This window comes from Sorex fumeus, unplaced genomic scaffold, assembly GCF_029834395.1.
Source record: "Sorex fumeus unplaced genomic scaffold, SorFum_2.1 ptg000017l, whole genome shotgun sequence".
Lineage (NCBI taxonomy): Eukaryota > Metazoa > Chordata > Mammalia > Eulipotyphla > Soricidae > Sorex > Sorex fumeus.
This window is the reverse complement of record NW_026606074.1, coordinates 1,597,536-1,623,079: the sequence shown is the minus strand read 5'-3', so window position 1 is coordinate 1,623,079 and position 25,544 is coordinate 1,597,536. Positions and strand designations below refer to the sequence as shown.

Genomic DNA, 25,544 nt, shown 5'->3' with positions numbered 1-25,544 from the left:
CTGTCCCCATGTCCACTGTTGCACCACTATCTACTGCTGTCCCACTGTCCACTGCTAACCCCAATGTCCACTGCTGTCCCTAATGTCCACTGCTGCCCCAATGTCCCTGCTGTCCCGAGCACCCCCCTGAAGCCCAAGCCTGGGCAGCAAAGCAGCAGGGCTGGCCGGTGGCTTCCCTGAGGGCGGGGGTCCGTGAGGGGCAGCAAGGGCCCCCGCAGGCCCCAAGCGGGAACACGCCAGGATGCGTGCTGTGTCTGCCTGTGTGGCCACACACGGCGTATGTGAACACATGTGACGTGGCATGTGCACATTTAGGCAGCTAGAGTTGTGGTTGCTGCCTGCATGTGTTTCCGCGTGTGTAGCATGGCATCAGTGCACACCTGTGATCTATGCACACGGATGCATCTGGTAGACATGTGGCTGTGCACGTGTGCCTGGCTTGTAAACGCATGTGTTTGGGGTGACACATGCCTTGGGCTGCACGTGTGCATGTGCATGACATGGTATGTGACATGTCCCCCAGCGTGCAGTGCACACATGTATGACCGCACACGTGGGACTGCACGCACACGTGTATAGTATGATGACATGTGTGGAGCCCAGCTCTGAGCTGGTGGGGACCTGACATGGGTGAGTCCTGAGGAGCCATGAGCCGGGTGGGCTGCTGCTGGGTCACGGGATCGGGGTCTGTCCTCCATGGCCCTGCCCACCGCCAGCCCCGGGAGACTGCCCTGCCCCTCTGACTCCTTCCAGCCCTGGGGCTCCCCCCGAGCTGTCCCCCTGCCCTGTCCTCCCCGCTCCCAGCAAACCGGTCGCGGACTGTCAGTATCCCCGTTCTACAGACAGGTAAACCGAGGCCTCGGCTCTTGCTGGCCGCGCCCTGCCTGCTGCTCTGGACTCTAATCTGTTCTGATGAGGGGACCCACACTGGCCACAGCTGGAAGTCCTCTCTACGTGTGGTCAGCTGCCCTGACCAGCTGGGGCTCTTTGGGCCCCCAGACACCTAGCTCTGTCCCTGAGAACTTCCTGAGCATCCAGGGCACAGATACCGCGTGGACACTGCCCCTTCAAAGTTGCCCAGTTAGGGGTCTTTCCGGCAGGGACTTCAGCCATGACCCCGAGTGGCCGGGGCAGAGGGGCTACCTGCCTCCACTAGGGCACACGCAGAGTCCCTTGGGTGGGAAGGGGGCGCCCGCCTGGGGGTGTGGGGGCAGCAGTTTGCAAGCCTGCCCTGGGGACAGGCCTGGAAGGGCCTAGAAGGAAAGTCCCCTGGGAAGCAGCTGCGTCACTCTCGCCCCGGGCAGCCCAGTCGCAGTGACCAGGGCTGCTGGGCACACAGATTGTGCCGACCTCTCCGCGGTGGCCTCAAAACACTCAGCCAACTGGCGGCCCCCAGGCTGCCTGCCAGAGCCCGGGGGGTGGCACGCAGGCTGGGTGCTGCTGTCACTGGGGTAGGGTGGGGTGCAGAACCCAGCGGACACCACCCAGGGCCCAGTGACTTGGCTCTTCTGTTCCTCCTCCTCCCAGAGGCTGGCCGGGGGCAGCAGACTTTCAGGCAGGGGGCAGTGGGAGGGGGCCCACCTTGCCCCAGTTTCCCACCACGGTTAGGCCCTTGGTGGTCTGTGGTCTGGACCCCCTGGCGGGCGTCAGGCACCTTCTAGAGACCCCAAGTCCCCTGGGGATGCCTCCCGGGAAAGGGCCGGCTGCCTGCCTTTGAGGGACTGGGAGAACCGGTCTGGTCGGCCTGGCTTCCCCGGGAATGTGGCATCCCAGCAGGCAGCAGCTGCCGCTGGGCTGCCTCCTCCGGGTTCTGCCAGGTTCTGACCTGGCAGTGTGAGGTCGCAGGGTCGTGCCCTGGGACAGGCCCTGGGCTCCGGGTCCCCCCCCACTTCCCACCTTTGCCACCTCTCTGCCCGGAGACAGGTGTGGGGGTCTCTCCTGTCTGAGCCGCAAGAGCAGGCACAGGGCTTGCGTCTAACATTCCAGAGCTTTCTTTGTGCGGGCCCTAAGGCGAGTGGGAGGGCCAATGCGCCAGCCGGTCCACCTCCGAGGGGCCACTGGCAGGGGGTCCTGCTCTCTCCCCTCCCCCTAAACCCTCCGTTTGCTCATTTCCCGGCACCTCTGCTCTCACCACACGCCTCTCCCGGGGGCAGACGGGGGATAGCGGGCCGGCGCCAGGGGTCTGGGGCAGGTTTGGAGCTGCCACCGGTGACAGTGACGGGAACCGGGGAGGGTCTGGGGAGGGGGGAGGGGCGGCCCCAGCCCCGCCCAAGGTGCGGGAGGACTCTGGGCTCCTGTGTCACAGCGCAGCCCGGTGGGGTGGGAGGCCCGTCCTGCAGGAGTCGCTGCCCCCCACCCTAACACCACCCTCTCTCCCCACCCAGGGTCGCGGGATCCGCCATGCTGGGCGCCCTGTGGACGGCGCTGCTCTGCCTGCCCCTCGCGGCGGGCACGGAGGCGCCCGGGCCGGCCTGGCGCTTCACCCATGCCCTGTACAACGCCACCATCTACGAGAACTCGGCGCCCAGGACCTACGTGGACAGCCCCGTGCGGATGGGCGTGCAGCTGACCCGGCCAGGCGTGGTCGTGAGGTTCCGCATCCTGCAGGGGGACACGGGCGGCGTGTTCCGCGCTGAGGAGCATGTGGTGGGCGACTTCTGCTTCCTGAGGCTGCGCACTCGGGCGGGCAGCGGTGCCTCTGCCCTCAACCGGGAGGTCCGGGACACGTACTCACTGCTGGTGCAGGCGGCCGAGGCCGGGGGCACGCGGGTGCAGCGGGCGCGCGTGGCCGTGCATGTGCTTGACCGCAACGACCTCAAGCCCCTCTTCTCCCCGCCCTCCTACCGCGTGGCCATCTCCGAGGACACAGCCCCCCGCACGCCCATCTGCCAGGTGACCGCCACGGATGCCGACCTGGGGCCCAACGCCGAGTTCTACTATGTCCTGCCCGGCCGGCCCGAGGCGTTGGCCGTGCACCCCACCACCGGCATGGTCACCCTGGCGGGGCGGCTGGGCGCCACAGCCCAGGCCGATCACGAGTTCCATGTGCTGGCCGTGGACCGTGCTCGGCCCGGCTTGGGCACCCCGGCCCGGCTGACGGTGCACGTGGACCCCGCCCCCCGGCTGACGCCCACCATCGCCTCCGTGCTCGTGGCCCCCGCCGACGGCGCAGAGGACGGGGCCCTCGCCTCCGTGCTGCTGGACACCAGCGCCCCAGGTGCCGACGCCCTGGAGGTTGTGGCCGGTGACCCTGACGGCTACTTTAAGGCCGTCGTGGTGCCCGGCCGCAGCCACGAGTTCCGCCTGCTGCTGGCCAGAGAGCTGAACTGGCTGCAGCACCGAGAAGGCTTCAACCTCAGCCTCCGGGCCCGGGCGCGAGGCCCGCCGGCCGTGCAGTCCCCCACACTGGCCTTCCACCTGCCCGCGGCCGGGCTGGCGGCCCTGCGGTTCGAGCAGGAGCTGTACCGGGTGCAGCTGAGTGAGCTCTCGCCGCCAGGCCGCCGGGTGCTGGCCCTGAGGGTGCCCGGCGCCCCCCCCAGCCTGCGCTTCACCCTGCAGCCGTCCCCCGGGAGCTCGTTCTTCCGGCTGCACCCGCATACTGGGCTGCTCAGCACGGCGGCCACCCTGGACTGGCGCGAGCACCCGCACTTCCGGCTGCAGGTGCAGACGGTCCCGCCGCTGGCCTCGGCCACGGTGCTCGTCGACGTGCTTGACGCCAACAACCACGCGCCCGTCTTCAACAGCTCCTCCTACGAGGCCGTCTTTGACGAGAACCTGCCGGTGGGCACACGTGTGCTGACCGTGGTGGCCACTGACAGGGACCAGGGCGACAGCGGCCGCGTGTCCTACTCCATCGTGGGCCGCCGCGCGGTGCCCTTTGAGATCGAGCCCTTCCTGGGCGTCATCACCACGTCCCGGCCCCTGGACTACGAGCTCACGCAGAGGCTCTACGCCTTCCGCGTCCGCGCGTCCGACTGGGGGTCCCCCTTCCGCCGGGAGACCGACGTGTCTGTGTCCCTCCGGCTGCAGAACGCCAACGACAACCGGCCGGTGTTCCAGACGGTGGGCTGTGTGGGGGCTCTGCGCCGCGACTGGCCGGTCAGCGGGGCTGTGGCCACCGTGTTGGCCATCGACATTGACGAGCTGCAGCCTCTCCGCTACGAGTTCGTGTCGGGCAACGAGCTGCACTACTTCGACCTGCACCCGCTGTCGGGGCTGGTCTCCCTGCGCCGTGCCCTGCCGCCGGGCCCTGCCCGCTTCCTGCTGGAGATCACGGCCTTCGACGGCAAGTTCTATGCTGCGCCCATGACACTGAACCTCACCGTGGTGCCGGACGCCCACCTCGAGGTGCCCGTGTCCTGCGTGAACACCGGGGTGCTGGCCCAGTTCGCCAAGGCCATCCTGGGAGCGGCGGAGGGACAGGAGCCGCCCCCGGCAGTCGGCGTGGACGACGACGACGACTTCGGTGCCCCCCGCCCCAACCTGCACGCGCCCCTCTTCAAGGAGCCCTTCCCCCAGAGCATCGAGGTGCCAGAGCAGGCACCTCCGGGCACCCCACTGGCCCACCTGGCAGCCATGGACCCTGATGCCGGCTTTGCTGGTCAGCTGGTCTACATGATCGCCGGTGGCGATGACGGCGGCCACTTTGACGTGGATCTGGAGAGTGGGCAGCTCACAGTGGCCGCCCCCCTGGATTACGAGGCCACGCGGGGCTACAGCCTGAACGTGACTGTCCACGACCTGGGCAGCCCCCCGCGGTCCTCCTGGAAGCTGCTGGACGTGATCGTGAGGGACTGCAATGACCACGCGCCCCGATTCCCGCCCGGCGGGTACCAGCTGAGCGTCATGGAGAACACGGCCGTGGGCTCGACGGTGGCTGAGCTGCGGGCAGACGACGCCGACACGGAGGACAACGGTAGTGTCCGCTACATGCTCCTGAGCCCCACGGAGCACTTCTCCGTCCACCCGCTCACGGGGCAGCTGGTGGTCACAGGCGCCCTGGACCGGGAGTCCCAGCCGCAACACGCCCTCAAGGTGGAGGCCCGAGACCAGCCCCGCCAAGGCCTCGCCTTGTTCTCCGTGGCGGACGTGCTGGTCACCCTGGAGGACGCCAATGACCACGCGCCCCAGTGCGTGCCCGAGCTCCTCAGCCTGAGGGTCCCGGAAGACCTGCCCTCCGGCACGGTGCTGGCGCTGCTGGACGCGCCGGACCCCGACCTGGGCCCCGCGGGGGAGGTGCGGTTCACGCTGAAGGACGACGCCCACGGCACCTTCCGGCTGCACCCCGACACCGGCGCCCTCAGCCTGGAGGCCGAGCTGGACTTCGAGCGGCGAGCCAGCTACAACCTGAGCGTATGGGCCAGCGACGGCGGGCAGCCCCAGGCCCAGAGCACCCTGTGCCACGTGGAGGTGACCGTGCTGGACGTGGACGAGAACTTCCACCCGCCACGCTTCGCCTCCTTTGTGCGCCAGGGCCAGGTGCAGGAGAACAGCCCCGCGGGGACGGAGGTGCTCGCCGTGGCGGCCCTCGACGAGGACACGGGCCTGGACGGGGAGCTGCGGTACTCCCTGCGGGCGGGCACCAGCCTGGCCGCCTTCGCCATTGACCCCCACACAGGTATGGCCAGAGGTGCGGGGAGGCAGGGTCCCACACGGGTCTACAATTGCTCATCCCACGGGGGTGCACGCCCATGAACGTGTGTGTGTGTGTGTGCGCGCGCGCGCGTGTGTGTGATGCAGACGTGTGTCACGTGTGTCACCTGTGTGCGTGCATGCATCTGTGCTGCGATTTGCACACATCACACGTGTGCAGGCAGGTGCATGTGTCACACGGGTGCAACAGTGCGTCCTGCCAGGGCAGCTACATGTTCGTGTGCAAGCACATGTGTGCGTCAGTGGCACCGCAGACAGAAGCTCACGTCATGTCTGTCACCTACCGCTGGGGACCCGCAGGAAGTGGGCTCTGCCCGCAGTCCCAGGCTGTGGGGAGCTTTGGGCTTCACCGTGGAGGGGCACAAGCTGCATCCCGTGGCCTCAGGAATCCCCTCACGCTGCCTGTGTGCCCCCGTGGCTCTGCAGGCCGGCACCTGCAAGAGTCATGTGTGAGCAGGCACATATGTCATGCATGTGCTGTCTGCAGGCATGTTGCATTCCAGGTGTGTGCAGGTCTGATGCAGTCTAGGTGTGTGCAGGTGTGACCATGCATGGGTGTGCAGGTCTGATGCACGTGCAAGCTGTGACACACATGTGTAGGGGTGAAGGTGTGTCGTGCATGCACAGGTTGTGTGGGTGTGCAGATATGTCATGTATGTTCAGTCACGTGCAGGCATGTGCCATGCATGTATAGGTTGTGTGGCACAGCACGCCTGTGCAGGTGTGTGTGCACACCCTTGATTGCAGCCCCGTCCCCAGGTGTGATTCGAACCCTGGAGCGCCTGGACCGGGAGCGGGTGGCCCACTACTGGCTGACCGTGCAGGCGGCGGACAGGGGCTCGAGGCCACGGTCTGCGGTGACCGAGGTGTACATCGAGGTGACAGACGTGAATGACAACGCGCCCCACGTGTCCAGGCCCGTGTTCTACCCGGTGGTGCGGGAGGACGTGCCCCCCCACAGCCCCGTCATGCAGCTGGACGCCCAGGACGCCGACGCCGGCCTAGCGGGAACGCTGAGGTTCAACCTCACGGGCGGGAACGCCCTGGGCCTCTTCGCTCTGGACCCTGACACAGGTGGGCCCTGGCGTCCGCACCCCAGCTCCACCAGACTGGGGGACACAGGGGCACCTACAGTGGGGGGGGGTCCGTGTCTGCGGTCGGGCATGCTGGGCCCAGGGAGCCTCTCACCTGCCTCCACCCTCTCTACAGGGCTCCTGTCCACAGCACGACAGCTGGACCGTGAGGTGAAGGAGGAGCACATCCTGGAGGTCAGTGGGGACCAAGCCCTCAGGGAGGCAGTGCCAAGTGCCGAGGCCAGGTCAGCTCAGTCATGGGCTGCACTGGAGGGGGCTACAGGCTGAGCAAGAGAAAGAAGACAAACCCCCCATGCACCCCAACTCCAGCGTTCCTTGGGTGGGCACCACCACTATCACCTTAGTTAGCTCTGGACACAGGGGTCAGCTAAGGACATGGGGTCAGCCCAGGACATACAGGGTCAGCTCAGGACACAGGGGGTCAGCTCAGGACATGGGGTCAGCCCAGGACATACAGGGTCAGCTCAGGATATAGGGGTCAGCTCAGGACACAGGGGGTCAGCTCAGGACACAGGGGTCAGCTCAGGACATAAGGGTCAGCTCAGGACATAAGGGTCAGCTCAGGACATGGGGTCAGATCAGGACACACAGGGTCAGCTCAGGATACGGGGTCAGCTCAGGGCAGCTGTGACCACAATGCCCAGCCAGGAATACAGGTATCCCCTAACCTCCTGGGGCCTGGGCAGGAGGCCCAGTGTGTGGCCCAGTGTCTCCGTGTGTGGGAGAGGAGGCCAGGCCCCCTGTGCCCACTCGGATGTGGCCCCCACAGCTGCAGGGGACAGCGACAAACAGACAGGGGCACCGAGACGGGCAGTGTCCAGCAGTGTCCGAGCGAGCTGCTGGGCCCAGGCGGGTAGGGGCGGGCAGGGGCAGGGCTGACAGCTGTGCTGCCCACAGGTGGCCGTGCAGGACCAGGGGGAGCCCCCGCAGAGGTGCACCTGCAGGGTGGTGGTGCAGGTGGAGGACGCCAACGACAGCCCCCCCGCCTTCCCCCACAAGCTCTTCACCGTGCGCCTGCCGGAGAGCCTGGGGGCGCCCGGGCCACTGTACCGGCTAGTGGCCGCCGACCCAGATGCGGGGCCCAATGGCCACGTCACCTACAGCATCCAGGACAGTGATGCCGACGGCTTCGTGGTGGAGCCCACCACGGGCGTGGTGTGGGCCAACCGCAGTTTCCGGGCGGGAGACTACAACATCCTGACGGTGAGGGTCTGCGGGACTGGGGCAGCGGGGCCTGGGACAGCCTCCTCTCAGAGCTCTGTCCTTGCCTTGCCGCAGGAGAGGGAGTGTCCGGTGGACGGCACCCCCGGCACGCCAGAGGGCCCACCTCGGCCCTCCTTCCTGGTATGGCCACAGCAGGGCAGGGCTGAGTGGGGCTGCCCCGTCAGCGTGATCCACAGGCCTGGCGCCGCCTCTAGGAGGTGGATACGGCACAGGGGCAGAGCTGCCCTGGCCTGGCAGCGACGCCCACCGGAAACCCCTCCCCATGGCTCTTTCCAGGTCAAGGCCACGGATGGCGGGCAGCCTGCACTCTCAGCCAGCGTCCGGCTGCATGTGGAGTGGATCCCGCAGCCACCGGCCTCCACCACCCCACTGGCCTTCGAGGAGCCCCACTACAGCTTCACCGTCATGGAGACGGACCCCGTGAACCACATGGTGGGGGTGGTCACTGTCCAGGACCGTCCCGGACTCCTGTGGTTCAGCATCTCGGGTGAGGACCCCGGGCAGCTCGGGACACCTCAGCCTCATGTCCAGTCTCAGGCAACTCGGGGTGTCCCCTACCACACTGGGAGGGCTCAGAAGCTCAGGACCCCAGCACTGCCTGCTGGCCATCACAGCTGGACAGTATCTACATTCCCAGGACCTCAGAGGGGGAGGTGGACACTTGGGGCCCCTTGGTGACCTGACCCCAGGCTGCCCCCTGCAGGTCAGGAGCAGGCACTGCTCAGGGGAGACGTGCGCTTGTGGCTGGGCTCACGGCCAGTTCTGTGGCTGTCGTGACCTGTCCCTCAGGTCCTTGTGTCTCTAACCTGAGCTTTTGTCCGGGGTAGACTGCATATGTGGGGGTGTGAGGGCACAGTTACACTCAGGCGGCACACACTGCACACGTGCACACACACGTGAACACGTGTCGATTCCGTGAGAACCTGACACATGTGCTCCCCCCTGGGGCCGCTGACCCTGCACGCTGCTGGGGGCTGCCGAGGCCATGTTCGGAGTGGCCAGTGGGCCGTGGGTCTCAGGGAACGAGGTGTTTAGAAAGTGCTCCCCTGGCTGAGAAGGAATCCCCACTGCCGCGTCAGGGAGCCGGTTGCTACCATGGATGTGGGGCCCTGGGGTCTCCCAGTCTTCACCCGCCGTGTCCCTGTGCCCCTGGGCACATAACTAAGGGCAGCCCTTGGTGTCCCAGGACACTCTGTCCCATCTCTGACCGCCTCAGCATCCCCCTGGGTTGGGGTCCCACGGGGACAGCCGCCCGAACAGTGAGTTGTGTATCCCCCCAGGTGGGGACGAGAACATGGACTTTGACGTGGACAAGGTCACAGGCAGCCTGCTCATTGCCAAGCCCCTGGACACCAGGAGACGAAGCAACTACAACCTGACCGTGGCGGTGACCGATGGTGCCCAGAGCATCACCACGCAGGTGAGCTGGCCCGGCCCCAACTCCAGGGCTGGCCGCCAGGGTGCACCCCCCAGAAGGGGCGGCCGCCACAAAGCCAGAACTGGGGCCCGTGGGGCTAAGGAAGGTGGGCGTACAGCAGCACCTGTGGGCAGCTCGCTCTCCCTGTCTGTGGCCACGACCCTTCCAGCCTCATGCGGCTGAAGTGCCTGATCGCCTCGTGCCACTCGGCGTCTCTGCTGCTCCGTGAATGGGGGCCGAGAGTGTAGGATAACACAGGGCACCAGTCAAGGGCCTGTCCCCAACCACCCTGTCCCCCAGGTCCACGTCTCCCTCATCGCCAACGTGAACCGCCACCGGCCGCAGTTCCTGGAGGCCCAGTACGAGGTGCGGGTGCCCGCGAACACCCCGCCGGGCGTGCAGCTGCTCCACGTGCAGGCCACGGACCCCGACCCGGGCAAGGGCCTCATCTACACCATCCACGGCAGCCAGGATCCAGGCAGCAGCGGTCTCTTCCAGCTGGAGCCCAGCACCGGCGCGCTGGTCACCGTGGCAGACCTGGGCCCAGGGCCGTCCCAGCACACGCTGACGGTGATGGTGAGTGATGGATGGACCCCCGGCCACGTCCTGCAACACGGCTTTTACCCCTGGCTCTGGCTGACCCTTGGTACTGCTCCACTGTGCCTACGCTCAGGCCATCTGGGCAGTGTCCAGGGGTCTGGGCCTGTCCCTGAGACATGCAGGCGGCCAGGCTGGACAGCTCCGTGTGAGGGTGTGAGGCGGTGGTGATACTTGGGACACCAGGTTCACCCTGAAGTGTCAAGGCCCCGCGGGCTCCCCCGCAATGCTGGGCCCAGCGAGTGTCTCCGGAACCCGCCCTGTGCCCGGCAGCCAGCGGCCTCCTGCCCCTTCTCCCTCCTCGGCTGTAGTCTAAGCTGCCCCCCATTGCCCCTTGTCCCCAGGTGCGAGACCAGGAGATGCCCATCAAGAGGAACTTTGTGTGGGTGCTGGTGTGCGTGGAGGCTGGGAACCTGCACCCGCCCCGCTTCACCCAGCCGCAGTATGAGGCCAGTGTGGTCGACACAGCCGCCCCTGGCACCGAGGTGCTGCAGCTGCGTGCCCTGGATGGTGACTGGGGCCCTCAGGCCGACGTCCACTACTCCCTCCTCAAAGGTGAGGCCTGCAGGAAGCCCAGCCCACGGGGGCCAGGGCACAGAGTGGGGGGAGGGGGTTCCGCGGGGACGCACACACTCGGGGCTATGGCAGACACAGACCCTGTCTAGGGTGACACTCAGGCTCTGCCTCTTATCTGGGGATGGTTTATCCTGTCTCAGGAGTGAGACCAGGGCCAGAGAAGGAGAGCAAAGGGGTGGCAGGCGCTGGCCCTGACACCCTGTCAGGTCCCCTGACCGGTCAGGAGAGCACAGAGCCAGGAGTCAGCCCTGAGCAACGTCAGGAGTGACCCACCACTAAATCAGAAAACAGAAAGTGTAAAAATAAAACAAACCGATACATAAGCCTTATGAGAACGACTTTGCAGAAACTACCAGAGAAAACGGGGCCAGGAGTGCCCGTGTCGGAGTAAATGTGTGTCCAGCACTGGGTGCCCCACAAACACAGCAGAACAGAAAACTGGTTAAGAGTCCTGCAGCAATAAAAGGCTCGGGTTTGCAATTGCCTAAAAAGCGCAGTTAGTGACCAACACTGCAGAATCTGGGACTGTCGCTTCAGGGCAGGAGCATGTGCTACTCAGGGACAGCCACTGTCACAGTTACTGTCCCCCCCCCACTCAGGAACAGTCACTGCCCCCCTCAGCTACACAGTAACAGCCAGTGTAACATCCACTGTCCCCCACAGCTACTCAATAACAGCCACTGTCCCCCTGCTACTCAGTAACAGACACTGTGTTCCCCAGGCTACACAGTAACAGACACCTTCCTCCCCCTACAATCAGTAACAGCCACTAACAGCCACTATCCCCCACAGCTACACAGTAACAACCACTGTAACAAACACTGTTCCCCAGGGCTACATAGTAACAGACACCTTCCCCCGCTACTCAGTAACAGCCACTGTCCCCGCCTCCTCAGGAATAGCCACTGTCCCTTCCAAATGTGCTGATAGAACCCTCCAGAACCCTCCTCCCTGCCACATTCAAGGCTCCAGAGCTCCGGCCTAACCTGCAGCCTCTGGCCTGTGACACATCAGGGCCGAACCTTCCGACACACACTCGGGGTCCCCCGGACACTCAGACAGTCGAGAACCCCTGCAGCCGCGGCCGCCATGCTCAGCCCCTGGCGGTCTGGGTGTGACCGTGGCACGTCTCTCTCTCTGCAGGGAACAGCGCGGGGCTCTTTGCCCTGGACGCCCTCCTTGGCACGCTCACCCTGGCCCAGACGCTGCCCGTGGCCGGCCCAGCCCAGCACACCCTGACCGTGCGGGCAGAGGACCGAGGCTCGCCCCCGCGGCACGACCTGGCCACGGTGCTCGTCCACGTGCACCCCTCGCCCAGCAGTGCCCCCCGCTTCTCCCAGGCCGAGTACTTCGTCGAGGTGCCCGAGTCGGTGCCCGTGGGCTCCCCGATCCTCCGTGTGGTGGCCAGCGCCCCCTCACAGGTCTCCTACGAGCTGGTGGATGGGGGTCGGGATGCCGCCTTCACCCTGAACCCCTACTCGGGGCTGCTCTGCACCCATCGGCGCCTGGACCACGAGGCACAGGCGTCCCACCGACTGCGGGTCCGTGGGCACAGCATGGCCGGCACCTTCGTCGACATCCCGGTGCTCGTGTCCGTCCTTGACGCCAACGACCACGCGCCCGAGTTCTCCCAGCTCGCGTTCGAGGGCCACGTCAGCGAGGCAGCCCTGCCCGGCAGCCTGGTCACGGATGAGAGTCACAACCCGCTGGTGCTGCGGGCGGCCGATGGGGACGGGGCCGGGGACGCGCTGCTCACCTTCATGGTCCTGGAGCCTGAGGTGCTGCGCTTCTTCCAGCTGGACCCCGGCATGGGCACTCTGAGCACTGCCGCGGGGCTCGACCATGAGCACGCCGCTTTCTTCCGGTTCCGGGTGTACGTCCACGACCATGGGATGCCCGTCCTGTATGCGCCTCAGCCCGCCTGGGTCACGGTGAGGGTCGGCGACGTCAACGACTGTCCCCCGCACTTCTCCCAGCAGACCTACGAGGTGGACGTTGTGGGGCCCGTCCACCCGGGCATGGGGCTCCTGACTGTGCACGCAGACGACCCAGACTCCACGGTCACCTACGGCCTGGAGGCCGGCAACGCGGACGGGGCGCTAACCCTGCACCCCGGCACTGGGCAGCTCTGGGTGGCGAGCCCCTCGAGGCTGGGGGCTGGGCGGGAGCTGACAGTTGGGGCCTCTGACGGGCTTTACCGGGCCACGGCCCTGCTGAGGCTGCGGGTGCTGCCCGCCACGCACACAGACCTGCGGTTCGAGCAGGACACCTACGAGGCGGCCGTGCCGGAGAATGAGCCGGGCGTGCGGGCGCTGCTGCTTCTGCGCGTGGTGGGCGCCCGTCCCAACGACAGCCTGGCCTTTGCCCTCCTCAATGGCACCAACCACTTCCACATGGCGCGCTCGGCCGGCGTGCTGCGGACCCGTGGGGAGGCCTTCGATCGCGAGCAGCAGGACGCCCACATGGTGGCCGTGGAGGTGCGGGACGGCCGCGTGCCCCCACGCGTGGCCCAGGCGCTGGTCCGCGTCTCCGTGGAGGACGCCAACGACCACCGGCCCGAGTTCCAGCACCTGCCCTACGAGGCTGTGGTCCCCGAGGGTGCCGAGCCTGGGGATGTCCTCCTGCAGGTCTCAGCCACCGACCGTGACGAGGGCGCCCACGCTGCCATCACCTATGCCTTTGCCGAGGACTACGCCTACTTCCGCATTGACCCCTTCCTGGGTGACATCTCGCTCCGGAAGCCCCTGGACTACCGGGCCCTCAATAGCTACCGCCTGGGCGTCGTCGCAAGTGACGGCGGGAGTCCCCCGCTGCGGGCATCGGCTGAGGTGCGGGTGCTGGTGCGGAACCAGACCCACCCACTGTTCCAGAGCCCCCGCTACAGCGTCAGGGTGCCCGAGGACGTCCCGCGTGACACCCCCGTGCTGCACACGCAGGCGCGCAGCCCCGAGGGCCACCCGCTGGTCTACCACATCCCCGAGGCACAGGCCCCGGCCCTGGTGGCCGTCAACTTCAGGACAGGCATGGTCAGCGTCACGGGGCCCCTGGACCACGAGGCCGAGACGAGACACGTGTTCAGGGTCAGGGCCACGGACACGGCCCTGGGCGCCTTCTCCGAGGCCACCGTGGAGCTGCTGGTGGAGGACGTGAACGACAACGCGCCCGCCTTCTCCCGCCCGCTCTACACCGCGGCCGTGGCCGAGGGCCTGCCCGCGCACACGCCGGTCATCCAGCTGCTGGCCACCGACCCAGATGCGGGCCGGAACCGCGACATCTCCTACCACATCGTGGACGGTGACTCAGACGCGTCCAGCTTCTTCGAGGTGGACGCAGCCACCGGGCAGCTGTCCACCGCGCGGGAGCTGGACTATGAGAGCCGCCCGCAGTTCCAGGTGCGGGTGCGGGCCACAGACGGCGGCGATCCCCCACTCAGCGGCGAGACCCTGGTAGTCGTGCAGGTGACCGACGTGAACGACAACCCACCGGCCTTCGAGCAGCCGCAGTACGAGGCCCGCGTGAGCTCGCTGGCCGCCTGCGGGCACCCGGTGCTGCGCGTGCAGGCTCTGGACGCGGACCCTGCTGACGCCGCCCGCCTGCACTACCTCATCCTCTCAGGCGACCCCGAGCGGCACTTTGCCATCAACCGTTCCTCGGGGGTCATCTCCATGCCCAACCTGTGCAAGAGGCTGCTGGATGCGTCCTACAGCCTGCGGGTGGGCGCCTCAGACGGCGCCTTCCGGGCCACTGTGCCTGTCTACATCAACACCACGGCCACCAATGCGCACAGCCCCGCCTTCCCGCGGCCACTGTACGAGGCTGAGCTGGCCGAGAACGCGGCGGCGGGCACCGAGGTGGCCGTGCTGCAAGCCGTGGACGGGGACAGTGGCCCCTTCGGGGAGGTGGAATACCTCATCATCAACCGCCTGGCAGCCGAGAAGTTCGCCATTGGGCCGGGAGGCCACGTCTACACACTGCGAGAGCTGGACCGCGAGAACGCCACGGAGCGTGTGGTGGCCCTGCGCGTGATGGCCAGGGACGGTGGTGGCCGGGCCGGCTTCTGCACCCTGAGGGTCATCCTGACGGATGAGAATGACAACGCACCCCGCTTCTCTGCCCCCGAGTACACCGTGTCCGTCCCGGCCAACGCCAGCCGCCGCGCCCCCGTCCTGCGCGTGCTGGCCTACGACGCCGACGAGGGCCGCCATGCGGACGTCACCTACTCGGTGGCCGGCGAGGAGGCCGCCGTGGTGGATGTGGAGCCCATCAGCGGGCTGGTGCGCGTGAAGGAGAGCCTGGCGGGGCTGGAGAACCACACCGTGGGGCTGACGCTGCGGGCGCAGGACGGGGCCCCCCCGCACCGGCATGCCGAGGCCCGCCTGCACCTGCAGGTGGTGCCCAGCCAGGCGGCCCTGCCCAGGTTCTCCGAGCCCCTATACACCTTCTCAGCCGCCGAGGACCTCGCCGAGGGCACGGCCGTGGGGTCCGTCCGCGCGGAGGCGGGCCACGAGCCCGTCATCTACAGCCTGGTGCAGGGTGCCACGCCCGAGAGCAACCGCGATGGAGCCTTCACCCTGGAGCCCCACAGCGGGCTGCTCAGGGTGGGCCGGGCGCTGGACTACGAGGACACCCGGTGGTACCAGCTGGACCTGCTGGCACACTGCCCGCACGGTGACACACGCCTGCTGGCCCTGGCCTCCGTCCACGTCCAGGTGGTGGACGTCAACGACAACCGCCCCATCTTCGAGGCTGACCCCTACCGGGCGGTGCTGACCGAGAACATGCCGGCGGGCACGGCCGTCATCCAGGTGACCGCCGGCGACCGGGACAGCGGGCGTGGCGGCCAGGTGAGCTACCGGCTGCGGGCAGACCCTGTGGGCCGCCTGCACGAGCTCTTCGCGGTGGACAGCGAGACGGGCTGGGTGCGCACGCTGCGGCCACTGGACTGCGAGTCGGCAGAGCACCACCACTTCCACGTGGAGGCCCATGACCACGGCCAGGCCCAGCTGTCCTCCCGCGTGCTGGTGGAGGTGACTGTGACTGACGAGAACGACAACCCGCCCCGCTTCGCGGCCAGCAGCTACCGGGGTGCCGTAGTGGAGAACGGGGAGCCCGAGGAGCCGGTGGTGGCCCTGCGGGTCTCGGACGCCGATGTGTCTGCCCCCCATAGGCAGGTCACCTGCTACATAACCGGTGAGCACGACCCCCGATCCCTCGGGCGCGAGAAGCCCATGCAGTGCCAGGGTGGGGGGTCAGCCTGGGAAACTGCGGCCCTGGGTGGGGGCAAAGGTATCCTGGCACACTCAGCCCCTGACCCCTGGGGAAGCTGGGGACTTGCCAGGATCCCCCCCCAGCAGAGTTCCCCATGCCCACCCTGGCAGGCCCCAAGGCATCTGGGCGTGGCACACAGCCATAGCACTGGCCATTGCCCCTGTCCACAACGCTGGTCATAGCACCCAGCCACAGCCCTGGCCATGGCACACAGCCACGGCACTGGTGATAGTACCCACCATGACAATGGCTATAGTACCCACCACGGAACTGGTCATAGAACCCAGAAACATCAGTGGCCATGGCCCCTGACCACGGCAGTGGCCACAGCCCCTGGCCGCCTTGCAGGGACTCTTGGTCTGCCGTGTGGACATGGGTCCTGGGGAGGGAGGCGTGGATGCCCTGCCCAGGCGGGAGGTGGCCTGTGGCCCGGAGCCGGCCCCTCACACTCCCAGCCCCTTCTCTTTAGAAGGAGACCCCCTGGGCCTCTTCGGCATTCGCCAAGTGGGGGACGAGTGGACGGTCTTCTCGAGGCGCAGCCTGGACCGCGAGCACATGGCCAAGCACCTGCTGCGGGTCACAGCCTCGGACGGCAAGTTCCAGGCGTCGGTACCCGTGGAGGTGCTGGTTCTGGACGTGAATGACAACAGCCCCGTCTGCGCTCAGGTGAGCCGCGGTTCTCGTGCCGTCAGGGCAGGTGCAGACGAGGCTGCTGCTCAGAGCTTCTCTCCCGTGGCCAGACACAGGACTGTGCGAGTCTGCGCGCGCGCGCGCGCGCGCGCGCGTGTGTGTGTGTGTATGAGCCTGCATGTGTGTGTGAGCCTGTGTGTGTGTGTGAGCCTGTGTGCACGCACGTACATGTCAGCACCATGCACAGGTTAGAGCGCATGTGCACATGGTCACCCGTGTATGCAAAGACAGGTGTTTATACATGTGTGTGAACACGTATGTTTATGCACTGTGTACTGTGTATACACGAACATGTGCATCTACACGTGTGCATGTATGCACCACGAGCAGCTACAGAAGGGATCCGGTGGCACTGCAGGCCCCAGGGACCTGTGGCTGGCCAGAGGGCAGCTTTACAGGCCTATGATCACACCAGGCGCCCCCTGCCCTCAGCTCCCGCCCCGCCTAGTGTATCCCTCCTGCCCCCGTGACCCTTGCGGTGTCCCTCCCACCCCGCAGCTTCTCTATAGCGGCCACGTCCAGGAAGATGCAGCCCCGGGACACTCAGTCCTGCAGGTGTCTGCCAGCGACGCAGACGCGGACGCCAATGCGCAGGTGTCCTTCTCCCTGCACGGCCCGGGCGCCCACGATTTCCACATGGACCCCCACACAGGTGCGTGGTTGCGGTGGGACGGGAGGGGAGGAGGAGAGGGCGGGAGGGAGGGGCCCAGGAGGGATGGGAGGGGCCCAGGAGCGAGGGGCTCCTGGAGGGGCAGGAGGAAAGGCCGGGTGGGGTGGGGGGTGGGGCGGAAGGAAGAGCGGGCGCAGGGGGGTCTTGGGGCCAGTAGAGGGCCTCAGGACACTGGACACAGCCCGCACTGGCCTCTCAGGGCAGCTGAGCACCCTGGCCGCCCTGGACCGGGAGCAGAAGGCCGAGTACAGCCTGGTGGTCAAGGCTACCGACGGGGGCGGACGCTGGTGCGAGGCGGCCGTGACCTTGCGCGTGGACGACGTGAATGACAACGCCCCCCGCTTCTCCCCGCCGCACTGCGCCGTGGTCGTCTCGGACAACACGACCCTCCACGCCCCGGTGGCTGTGCTGCTGGCCCTCGACGCTGACCAAGGTGTGGGAAGAGGGTGTGGCCTGGGCCCTGGGGTGGTGGTCTGAGGGGTAGGGAATGTGGCCTGGACCTTGGGGGTGTGGCCTATGCTCAGGGGTCCACGGCCTGAGTTCCCGGGGGCGTGGCCTGAGTCCTGGGGGTGTGGCATGAGTTCCCAGGGGCGTGGCCTGATGCTGGAATGTGACCTATGGGGTGGCCAGATCCCAGGGGTGTGGCCTGGGCCCTGGGGTGTGATGAGAGGGCTAGGGGTGTGGCCTATGTTCAGGGGTGTGGCCTGAGTTCCCAGGGGCGTGGCCTGATGCTGGGGTGTGACCTATGCGAGTCGTCTGATCCTGGGGGACTATGTGGCCTATGGGGGTGGCCTGAGTCTGGGGGTGTGGCCTGATGTCCTGAGTTCCCCGAGGGCGTGGTCTATACCCAGGGGTGTGGCCTGAGTTCCCGGAGGCGTGGCCTGATACTGGGATGTGGCCTATGGGGATGGCCTGATCCCGGAGGTGTGGCCTGTGCCCAGGGGATGTGGCCTGAGCTCCTGGGGGCGTGGCCTGGTGCTGGGGTGTGGCCTATGGGGTGTGGCCTGAGGCCCCCCAGGAGGGCCTGGTCTGCGCTCTCCCGTGTGTCCAGCAGACTCAGGGGTGCAGGGCCACTGGGGTGGGCGTGGGCAGCCCTCGCGTGAGCCGCGGCCGGGCTGGCATGTGTTCCCGCCATGCCGCGCTGACCCCGCCGTCCGGCTGTCCGGCTGTCCGGCCCGCAGGCCCCAACGCACAGGTGGTCTACGCGCTGAGCGACTCGGCCGACGGCCGCTTCTCCATCGAGCCCCGCACGGGCGTCCTCCGGCTGGACAAGCCGCTAGGCGCGGCACCGCAGGCCCCGCTGCAGCTGACTGTGCGCGCCTCCGACCTGGGCACCCCCATCCCGCTGTCCACGCTGGGCACCGTCACCGTGTCTGTGGTGAGCCGCGACGACCACCTGCCCGTGTTCCTGGGCCCCGAGCACAGCGTGCGGCTCCCCGAGGACGCCCCCCTCGGCACTGAGGTCCTGCGGCTGGACACCCTCACCCGGCCGGGCCCCCAGAGGGCGGCCTTCCGCCTGGTCAGCGGGAATGAGCAGGGCCACTTCCGCCTGGACACCCACTCAGGTGAGGCAGAGCCCGGGCAGGGCGTTCACACCCGAGGCCGCAGGCTGGGGGCGCCTCTCCTGGCCCTCGCACCCCCTCAGTGCCTGCGGCTCCTCTCCAGGGGTCCTGTACGTCAATGGCAGCCTGGACTTCGAGACGACCCCCAGGTACTTCCTGTCCATTGAGGGCAGCAGAACAGGCGTGGCCTCCCTTGGTGACATCACCACGCTTGTGGTCAACATCACGGACATCAACGAGCACTGGCCCCGCTTCCTGCAGGACGCCTACCACGCGCGGGTGCCGGAGGACGCCCCCGTGGGCCGGGTCGTGCTCACGGTATGGCTGGACAGAGGGTCCAGGCGAGGCCCCAGGGTCGCGGGGGCAGGGTGACCCTACCATTCCCATGGCTCTTTACAGCGTCCAGCCCCGCCCCCTCCCAGGACCCCCACGCAAGGCCTCGTGTCCACTAGAGGGGGGTCCCTCCCCTCGAGCCTGCAGACCCCACGTCCACTTCCCAGGTGGGCTTGGATGGGCTGTGCCCGCAGGGGGCCCAAAAAGCCTGGCAGAGAGCACCGCCCGGTAACCCCAGGGGGAAGCAAGTGGCAGGTCTGGGTCAGGGGTGTGCCTGGGGCATGTCCCCGCCATGTTGGACGGCGCCTGGACTCAGCCCCTCCACCCCAAGGCTGCCTGCCCACACCCTCCCCTTGGCAGGTGTCTGCGGTCGACCAAGACGGAGCCCCCGGCAGGGCCATCACCTACAGCCTGGTGGGAGGCGACCAGCATGGGCACTTTGCCGTCCACCCCGAGAACGGGCAGCTGACGGTGGCCAGGGCCCTGGACTGGGAACAGGTGAGACGGCAGGGCAGGGGGCTTGCCTGCGTCCCTCCAGCCCGTGCAGCGGCCACACTGGACGGCCGGCTAGCGGGGACCCCACTGTCTCACCCCGCCCCAGGAGCACCTGCTCCCGGCCGGGCACGCCCACCAGCACTCTGGAACATTCTGTCCCCGGGAGGCCTGCGTTGCCCACCCGGTGCCGTATCAGGCATGGCCGGGGAGCAGGAAGCCGAGAACCAAGCACGGCGGCCAGCGCGGGTGGGCGGGCGCCTCGGTTCGGCTGACGCTCCTGTGCTCTGCCAGGCCTCTGGCTACTCCCTGCGGCTCCGAGCCACAGACAGCGGGCGGCCCCCTCTGCACCAGGACACCAGCGTCACCATCCAAGTGCTGGATGTCAACGACAACCCGCCGAGATTCTTCCAGCTCAACTACAGCGCCACAGTGCAGGTGGGAGGGGGCACCTGCCAGGTGGACCCCGCTGGCCCCGGGGAGCCCCAGGGCCAGGAGGCATCGGGAATGGATGAGGGGGTGGGAGGGTGCACCCCTGGGCGGGTGAGTGGACGGAAGGAAGGATGGAAGGATGGATGGGAGAGCAGATGGAGGGTGGAAGGATGGACGGGTGGGCGGGCGAGTGGCGGACGCGTGAGTGAGCGGATGACCGTATGGATGGATGGACACTGGATGAGTAAACGGGGAACTGTGGGGAGGGGTGGGTGGGTGATGGGCGGTGGAGGGGTGGGCAGACAGAGATGGGTGGATGGTGGATGGAGAGACGGAGAGGTGGATTAGGCGGAGAGGTGAGCAGCAGGTAGAAATGATGGACGGTGAGGTGGATGGGGGCACCGGTGGACGGATTCACAGATGAGTGAGATGAATGATGGATGGAAAGACGGCAGCATGAGTGCCTGGGGGCACCCAGTGCATGCCGCCTGGAGGTGGGTCGGAGACGCAAGGGGCCGGACTCACCCACTCTCGGCGGTCCTGTCCCTCAGGAGAACTCCCCCATCGGCAGACACATCCTGCAGCTGGTCCTGAGTGACTCCGACTCGCCTGAGAACGGACCCCCGTTCTCCTTCCGAATCACCCGAGGGAACGAGGCTTCCGTCTTCCAGGTGACCCCCGATGGCCGGCTTCTGACTGCTGCCAGTCTGAGCCGGAGTGTCCAGGACCAGTACCAGCTCCAGATTGAGGTGAGGGCGGCAGGGGCTCCGGGGAGACGCAGGTGCCTCCAAGGCGACTCTCGCTGTGCCAGTCTGGGCCCCGCACATGCCCAGGTACAGCTGTCGCCACTGAGGGTGCACCCTGGTTGGGCAGGCCACTGCCCGTCGCCTGTCTGTGCCTCATGCCCCGACCCTCGTTTCTTGTGACCCATGGACGAGGGGGTCGCAAACAGCGACAGCACCTGGGGTCCCTCAGGGTGTGCCACGGCCACCGTGGAGGGGGTCTTGCTCTTCTCACCCAATTCTGGAAGGGCGGCAGTGTGGGGTGCAAGGTGGCTCCTCGCGGGGGACACATGCGCCGAGAGCCAGCCGGTGGCGGGAGCGCGGGAGGGGCTGCCCGGGGCCCAGGCTGACGCCATGCTGACCACCGCAGGCGTCCGACAGCGGCAAACCAGCCCTCACGTCTTCCACCTCGGTCAGCGTGCGTGTGATCGCGCGGAGCCTCTACCCGCCGTCCACCCTGTCCCTGGACATCTTCATCACCCTCGGCGAGGCCGAGTTCCCGGGTGGCCTCGTGGGCAAGATCCATGCCACCGACCGTGACCCCCAGGACACGCTGACCTACAGCCTGGGGGCGGAGGCCCCCAACACGCACTTCTCGGTGGGCCCAGCGGACGGCACGGTGCTGGGTGCCCAAGGCCTGCCGTGCGGCCACCACGCCTTCAACGTCACGGTCAGCGATGGCAACTTTGCGGCCACGGCCAGCGTCCACGTGCACGTGTGGCGCGCCGAGCCGGACGCCCTGCAGCGGAGCATGTGGCTGGGCTTCCAGCAGCTCAGCCCCGAGGAGCTGGTCAGCGACCACTGGCGCAACCTCCAGCGCTTCCTGGGCCAGCGGCTGGACGTGGGGCGCGCTGGCATCCACCTGGCCAGCCTGCAGCCCGCTGAGGCTGGCCCCGGTGTGGACATGCTCCTGGTCTTCGAGGGCCATTCCGGAACCTTCCATCAGCTTCAGGACCTGGCGGCTGCCATCTCGCACTCGGCCCCGGAGCTGGAGCAGGCGGTGGGGGTGCAACTGCGGGCGGCCGTGCCCATGTCCCCCTGCCAGGGCGCAGGCTGCCGGGCGCTGCCCTGCCGCGAGACGGTACAGCTGGAACCAGTAGTGGGGCCCCCCTACAGCACTGCCCGGATCAGCGTGCTCAGCCCCCGGCACCGCCGGCTCCGCTGCGGCTGCAACGGTGAGCGCGGCCCCCTCCCCACGTCACGGCCGGCACTGGGGGGTGCAGGGCTGTGGCACGTGCCCGCGGTGACCCCCGGCCCCTCTGCAGGGACGGCAGCAGAGTTCAGAGGCCAGAGCATCGGGCGGTACCGCCTCCCAGGGGCCCCGGCCTGGGACGCCCACTTCCGCCTGAGGACCGGGCAGGCAGAGGCCACGGTCTTGCGGGTCCAGGGGCCGGTGAGCCTGTCCCTGCAGGTGAGTCCGCTCAGGGCCGTAGGAGGACGAGTGCCGGGCCAGGCGGCTGGGGGACCACCCCCAACAGGCCTTACCCCCACACGCCCGCAGGCTGCGATGCGCAGTCTCACGCATTACGTCACGCAGAGCTGGGGCGGGGCGGGGGCGGGGACGGGGCGGGGGGGGGGGCGGGGGCGGGCCCTGGGGACAGCGGGGAGGGCACTTGCCGGGGTGTGATCCTCGGCACCCCACGGGGTCCCCCAAGCCCGGCAGGACCAAGTGCGCCAGGAGTGGTCCCTCCCGCACACCCACCCTCTCCCCCCCCAACCAAAGACAGAGCCACTGAGAGCACATGGACAGCCCAGGGGGCCACAGGCGAGGAGTGCCTGACCCTGGGTCCAACGCCCCCCCAGCACAGCAGGGTCCGTAGGCACCGGGTGGTGCTCGTGGGGGCACAGCCTCTGGCTGACCACGGCCCTTTGCAGCTGGCGGACGGGGCACTGAGACTGGAGCTGCACTGCCCTGGGGGCTACCTTGGAAACCTGTCCTCGGAGCGGCGCCTGAGCGACGGGCAGTGGCACGCGGTGCGGCTGGAGGTGACCGGCGAGGTGGCCAGCCTGCAGGTGGACGGCAGCAGCGCGACCCTGGAGGTCCCGGGTAGCTGCAGGGGCCCCCGGCCGGAGAGTGAATTGGTGCTAGGTGGCCACCTGCTGCCTCCAGAGCTGCCCCGGGTCTCCCACGGCTTTCAGGGCTGCCTGGATGCGGTGGCCATCAACGGGGCAGCCCTGGACATGCTGGGCAGGACGGAGGCCGGCTGGCTGGAGCGGCGGGCACTCAGCCCCTGTTGCCCCCCGGACCCCAAGGACGGAGCCTGCAGCCCGAATCCCTGCGCCAACGGAGGCCAGTGCACCCCGCACCCCGCAGCAGGTGAGGCGGGGGGCACCCACGGGGGTCACAGTCCCGACCCAGGTCCTGGATCCCGGCCCCGAGGGACCACCCTGCTTCTCTGAGGCTCGCTCCCGCCCACAGGCTGTGTGAGGGCATCTCGCACCTGGCACGCAACCGAAGGGGACGCTGTGCTGGGCGCCCCCCAGGGCCCGTGGGTGCTCCACCTCCCTCTGCTCTGACCCGACCCCAGCCCCGACTCCCCGCCTGGCCAACCTCCTCCAGGCCATGGGGATTCCGGGTGGCTGACCCCGGGGCAGGGGCCTCTGAGCTGCATGAGGGATCCGACGGGTCCCAGCCCTGCCTGCTGTGCCCCCAGGTTTCCTGTGCCAGTGTCCCCCCGGCTTCTGGGGGCAGCAGTGCCAGCAGGGACAGAATTGCTCTTCCCCCGACTGCCCGGACCCAGTGGCCTGCACACCTCCAGGGGGCGCCCCCTGCGGCTGCCCGTATCCCCAGCAGGGAGAGAGGTAAGGGAGGGGAAGGGGGCACCAGCAGGGACAGCCTGACTCACGGAGACCGGGTCCCAAACAACCTCTCTGGAGCGCACCCACCTCTTAAACAAGGGTGCTGGGTGTGGGTGAGGGGTGCTGGGTGCAGGGTACTGGGTGCAGGGTGCTGGGTGAGGGATGCTAGGTGAGGGAGCATTTCCCTCTCCGGGATCCTTTAGGTGACAGTTATTCTAATGGCAAAGGGTGCTGGGTGCAGGGTGCTGGGTGCAGGGTCCCAGGAAGGGCCATTCCACCCACACGGGTGTCTGGGTGAGGCCGCGTGTGGGCGGGGCCTGTGGTGCAGGGCGAGGCCTTGGTGTGTGTAGTGGGGCCTGCGGTTTGGGGGCGGGCCTACGATTGGGGGGCGGAGCCTGCCGGTTGGGGCGGAGCTATGGCTTTGGGGTGGGCCTGCGGCATGGGCGGGGCTACGTTTGGGGGGCGGAGTCTGCAGTTTTTGGTGGAGCTGCTGTTTGGGGCGAAGCTATGGCTTTGGGGCGGGCTGTGGTGTGGGCGGGGCTACGTCTTTGGGGCGGAGTCTGCGGTTTTGGGGTGGAGCTTCAGTTTGGGGGCGGGGCTCCGGTTTGGGGGCGGGGCCTGTGGTTTGGGGGCGGGCCTGCGGTTTGGGGCTGCTGCGAGCGCATCTCTCTTGCCCGCAGGTGTGACGCTGAGAGCCGCGGTTGCGCAGCGGGCAGCTGCCTGGTCACCCCGGCCGTGAAGAGTGGGGACTGGGGCCAGCAGGAGCTGCTGCTGCTCGGGGCCGCCCTCCTGCTCGTGCTGGCCGCGGCCGCCGGGCTGCTTCTCTACCGCCGCCGCCGCCGCGCCCACAAGCCCGTGGCCAGGGAGGACCCGGACCTGCTGGCCAGGAGTGTGGGCGTGGGCACCCAGGCGCCCCCCATCCAGCTCGGCGCCCTGGGCACCGGCGCCGGGGACCCGCTGGCCCACGCAGAGCCCGGCAAGGCCTCCGAGCTCGTCACCTTCGGCCCCAGCTCCAGGCACCGCCCGGTGGTCTGCAGCGTGCCCCCTCGACTGCCGCCCGCCGCGCCCCCGTCCCGCGCCGAGGCCGGCGTGAAGAGGACCTGGTCGGGCGAGGCGCTGGGTCAGTGCGGGCCCCGTGGGCCCTCGGGGCGAGGCGGGCAGTGCTCGAGGCCAGGGCCGGGGCCCACAGCCACAGCAAGGTTTCAAGGTCATGGTGCCGGTCACCGCCAGGGGCTCGGTGTCACGGGGCCAATGGGAGGGGTCACCGCAGGGGCCAGGGGCCAGGGCGGGGCAAGCCGGGTGCAGCTGGCAGCTCACAGCCATGCAGAGCCGGGAAGGTCCGGAGGGTCCAGTGCCGCGCGGGGATGGGCTGGCCTCGGCGCCCCCGGCTGGCCTCCCGGGGGGCGCGCGGTGCCGGCAGGCAGGCAGCCCTTTGGCTCTCGCCCCCTCCTGTGATCCCGCGGGGGCCCCCCGGGGCTCAGGGACCCTGCGCCGGTGGGGCCTGTCCAGCGCGGGCGGGGGGCGCTCACCTGCCCCTCTTGCCTTCCAGACGCGCCGACGGCCTGGCCCCCCGCCTACTGCAGGAAGGACGCGGGCCCCCCGCAGCCGGTGCCCTACGGGGGCTTCCCCTTCCCCCTGGAGCTGGGCAACAAGCGGGCGCCGCTCCCGCCGCGCTACAGCCACCAGGACCTGGACGCGCTGCTGGCCCCGGGCCCGGGCGCGTACCCGGGCGAGTACCCGGGGGGCGAGTACCCGCGCGAGTACGCGGGCGAGTACACGGCCGTCAGCTACTACCACGCGCGCCTCCCGCGCCGCGCCGGCCCCGCCTACGCCGACGGCGACGCGGGGGTCGCGCTGCCCCCCGGCCGCGGCGGCCAGCGCCCCGCGCCCCCGCACTACGCCGGCTCCGACCAGGTGGAGAGCGACTACGGCAGCTGCGAGGAGGTGATGTTCTAG

General features: G+C 68.3%; 1 protein-coding gene across 1 annotated transcript; it reads left to right on the top strand.

Annotated features, from left to right (window-relative positions):
- The first annotated feature begins 2,400 nt into the window (after window positions 1-2,400).
- FAT2 (FAT atypical cadherin 2) lies at window positions 2,401-25,544 on the top strand. The gene is made up of 23 exons (XM_056112359.1): window positions 2,401-5,617; window positions 6,412-6,726; window positions 6,862-6,920; window positions 7,644-7,949; window positions 8,247-8,457; window positions 9,251-9,390; window positions 9,688-9,963; window positions 10,329-10,539; window positions 11,704-15,750; window positions 16,298-16,494; window positions 17,017-17,170; window positions 17,388-17,621; window positions 18,370-18,753; window positions 18,854-19,068; window positions 19,444-19,581; window positions 19,870-20,013; window positions 20,559-20,756; window positions 21,160-21,964; window positions 22,055-22,200; window positions 22,665-23,106; window positions 23,444-23,591; window positions 24,269-24,708; window positions 25,138-25,544. The coding sequence occupies exons 1-23, from the start codon at window positions 2,401-2,403 to the stop codon at window positions 25,542-25,544; spliced, it is 12,834 nt and encodes a 4,277-aa protein (XP_055968334.1).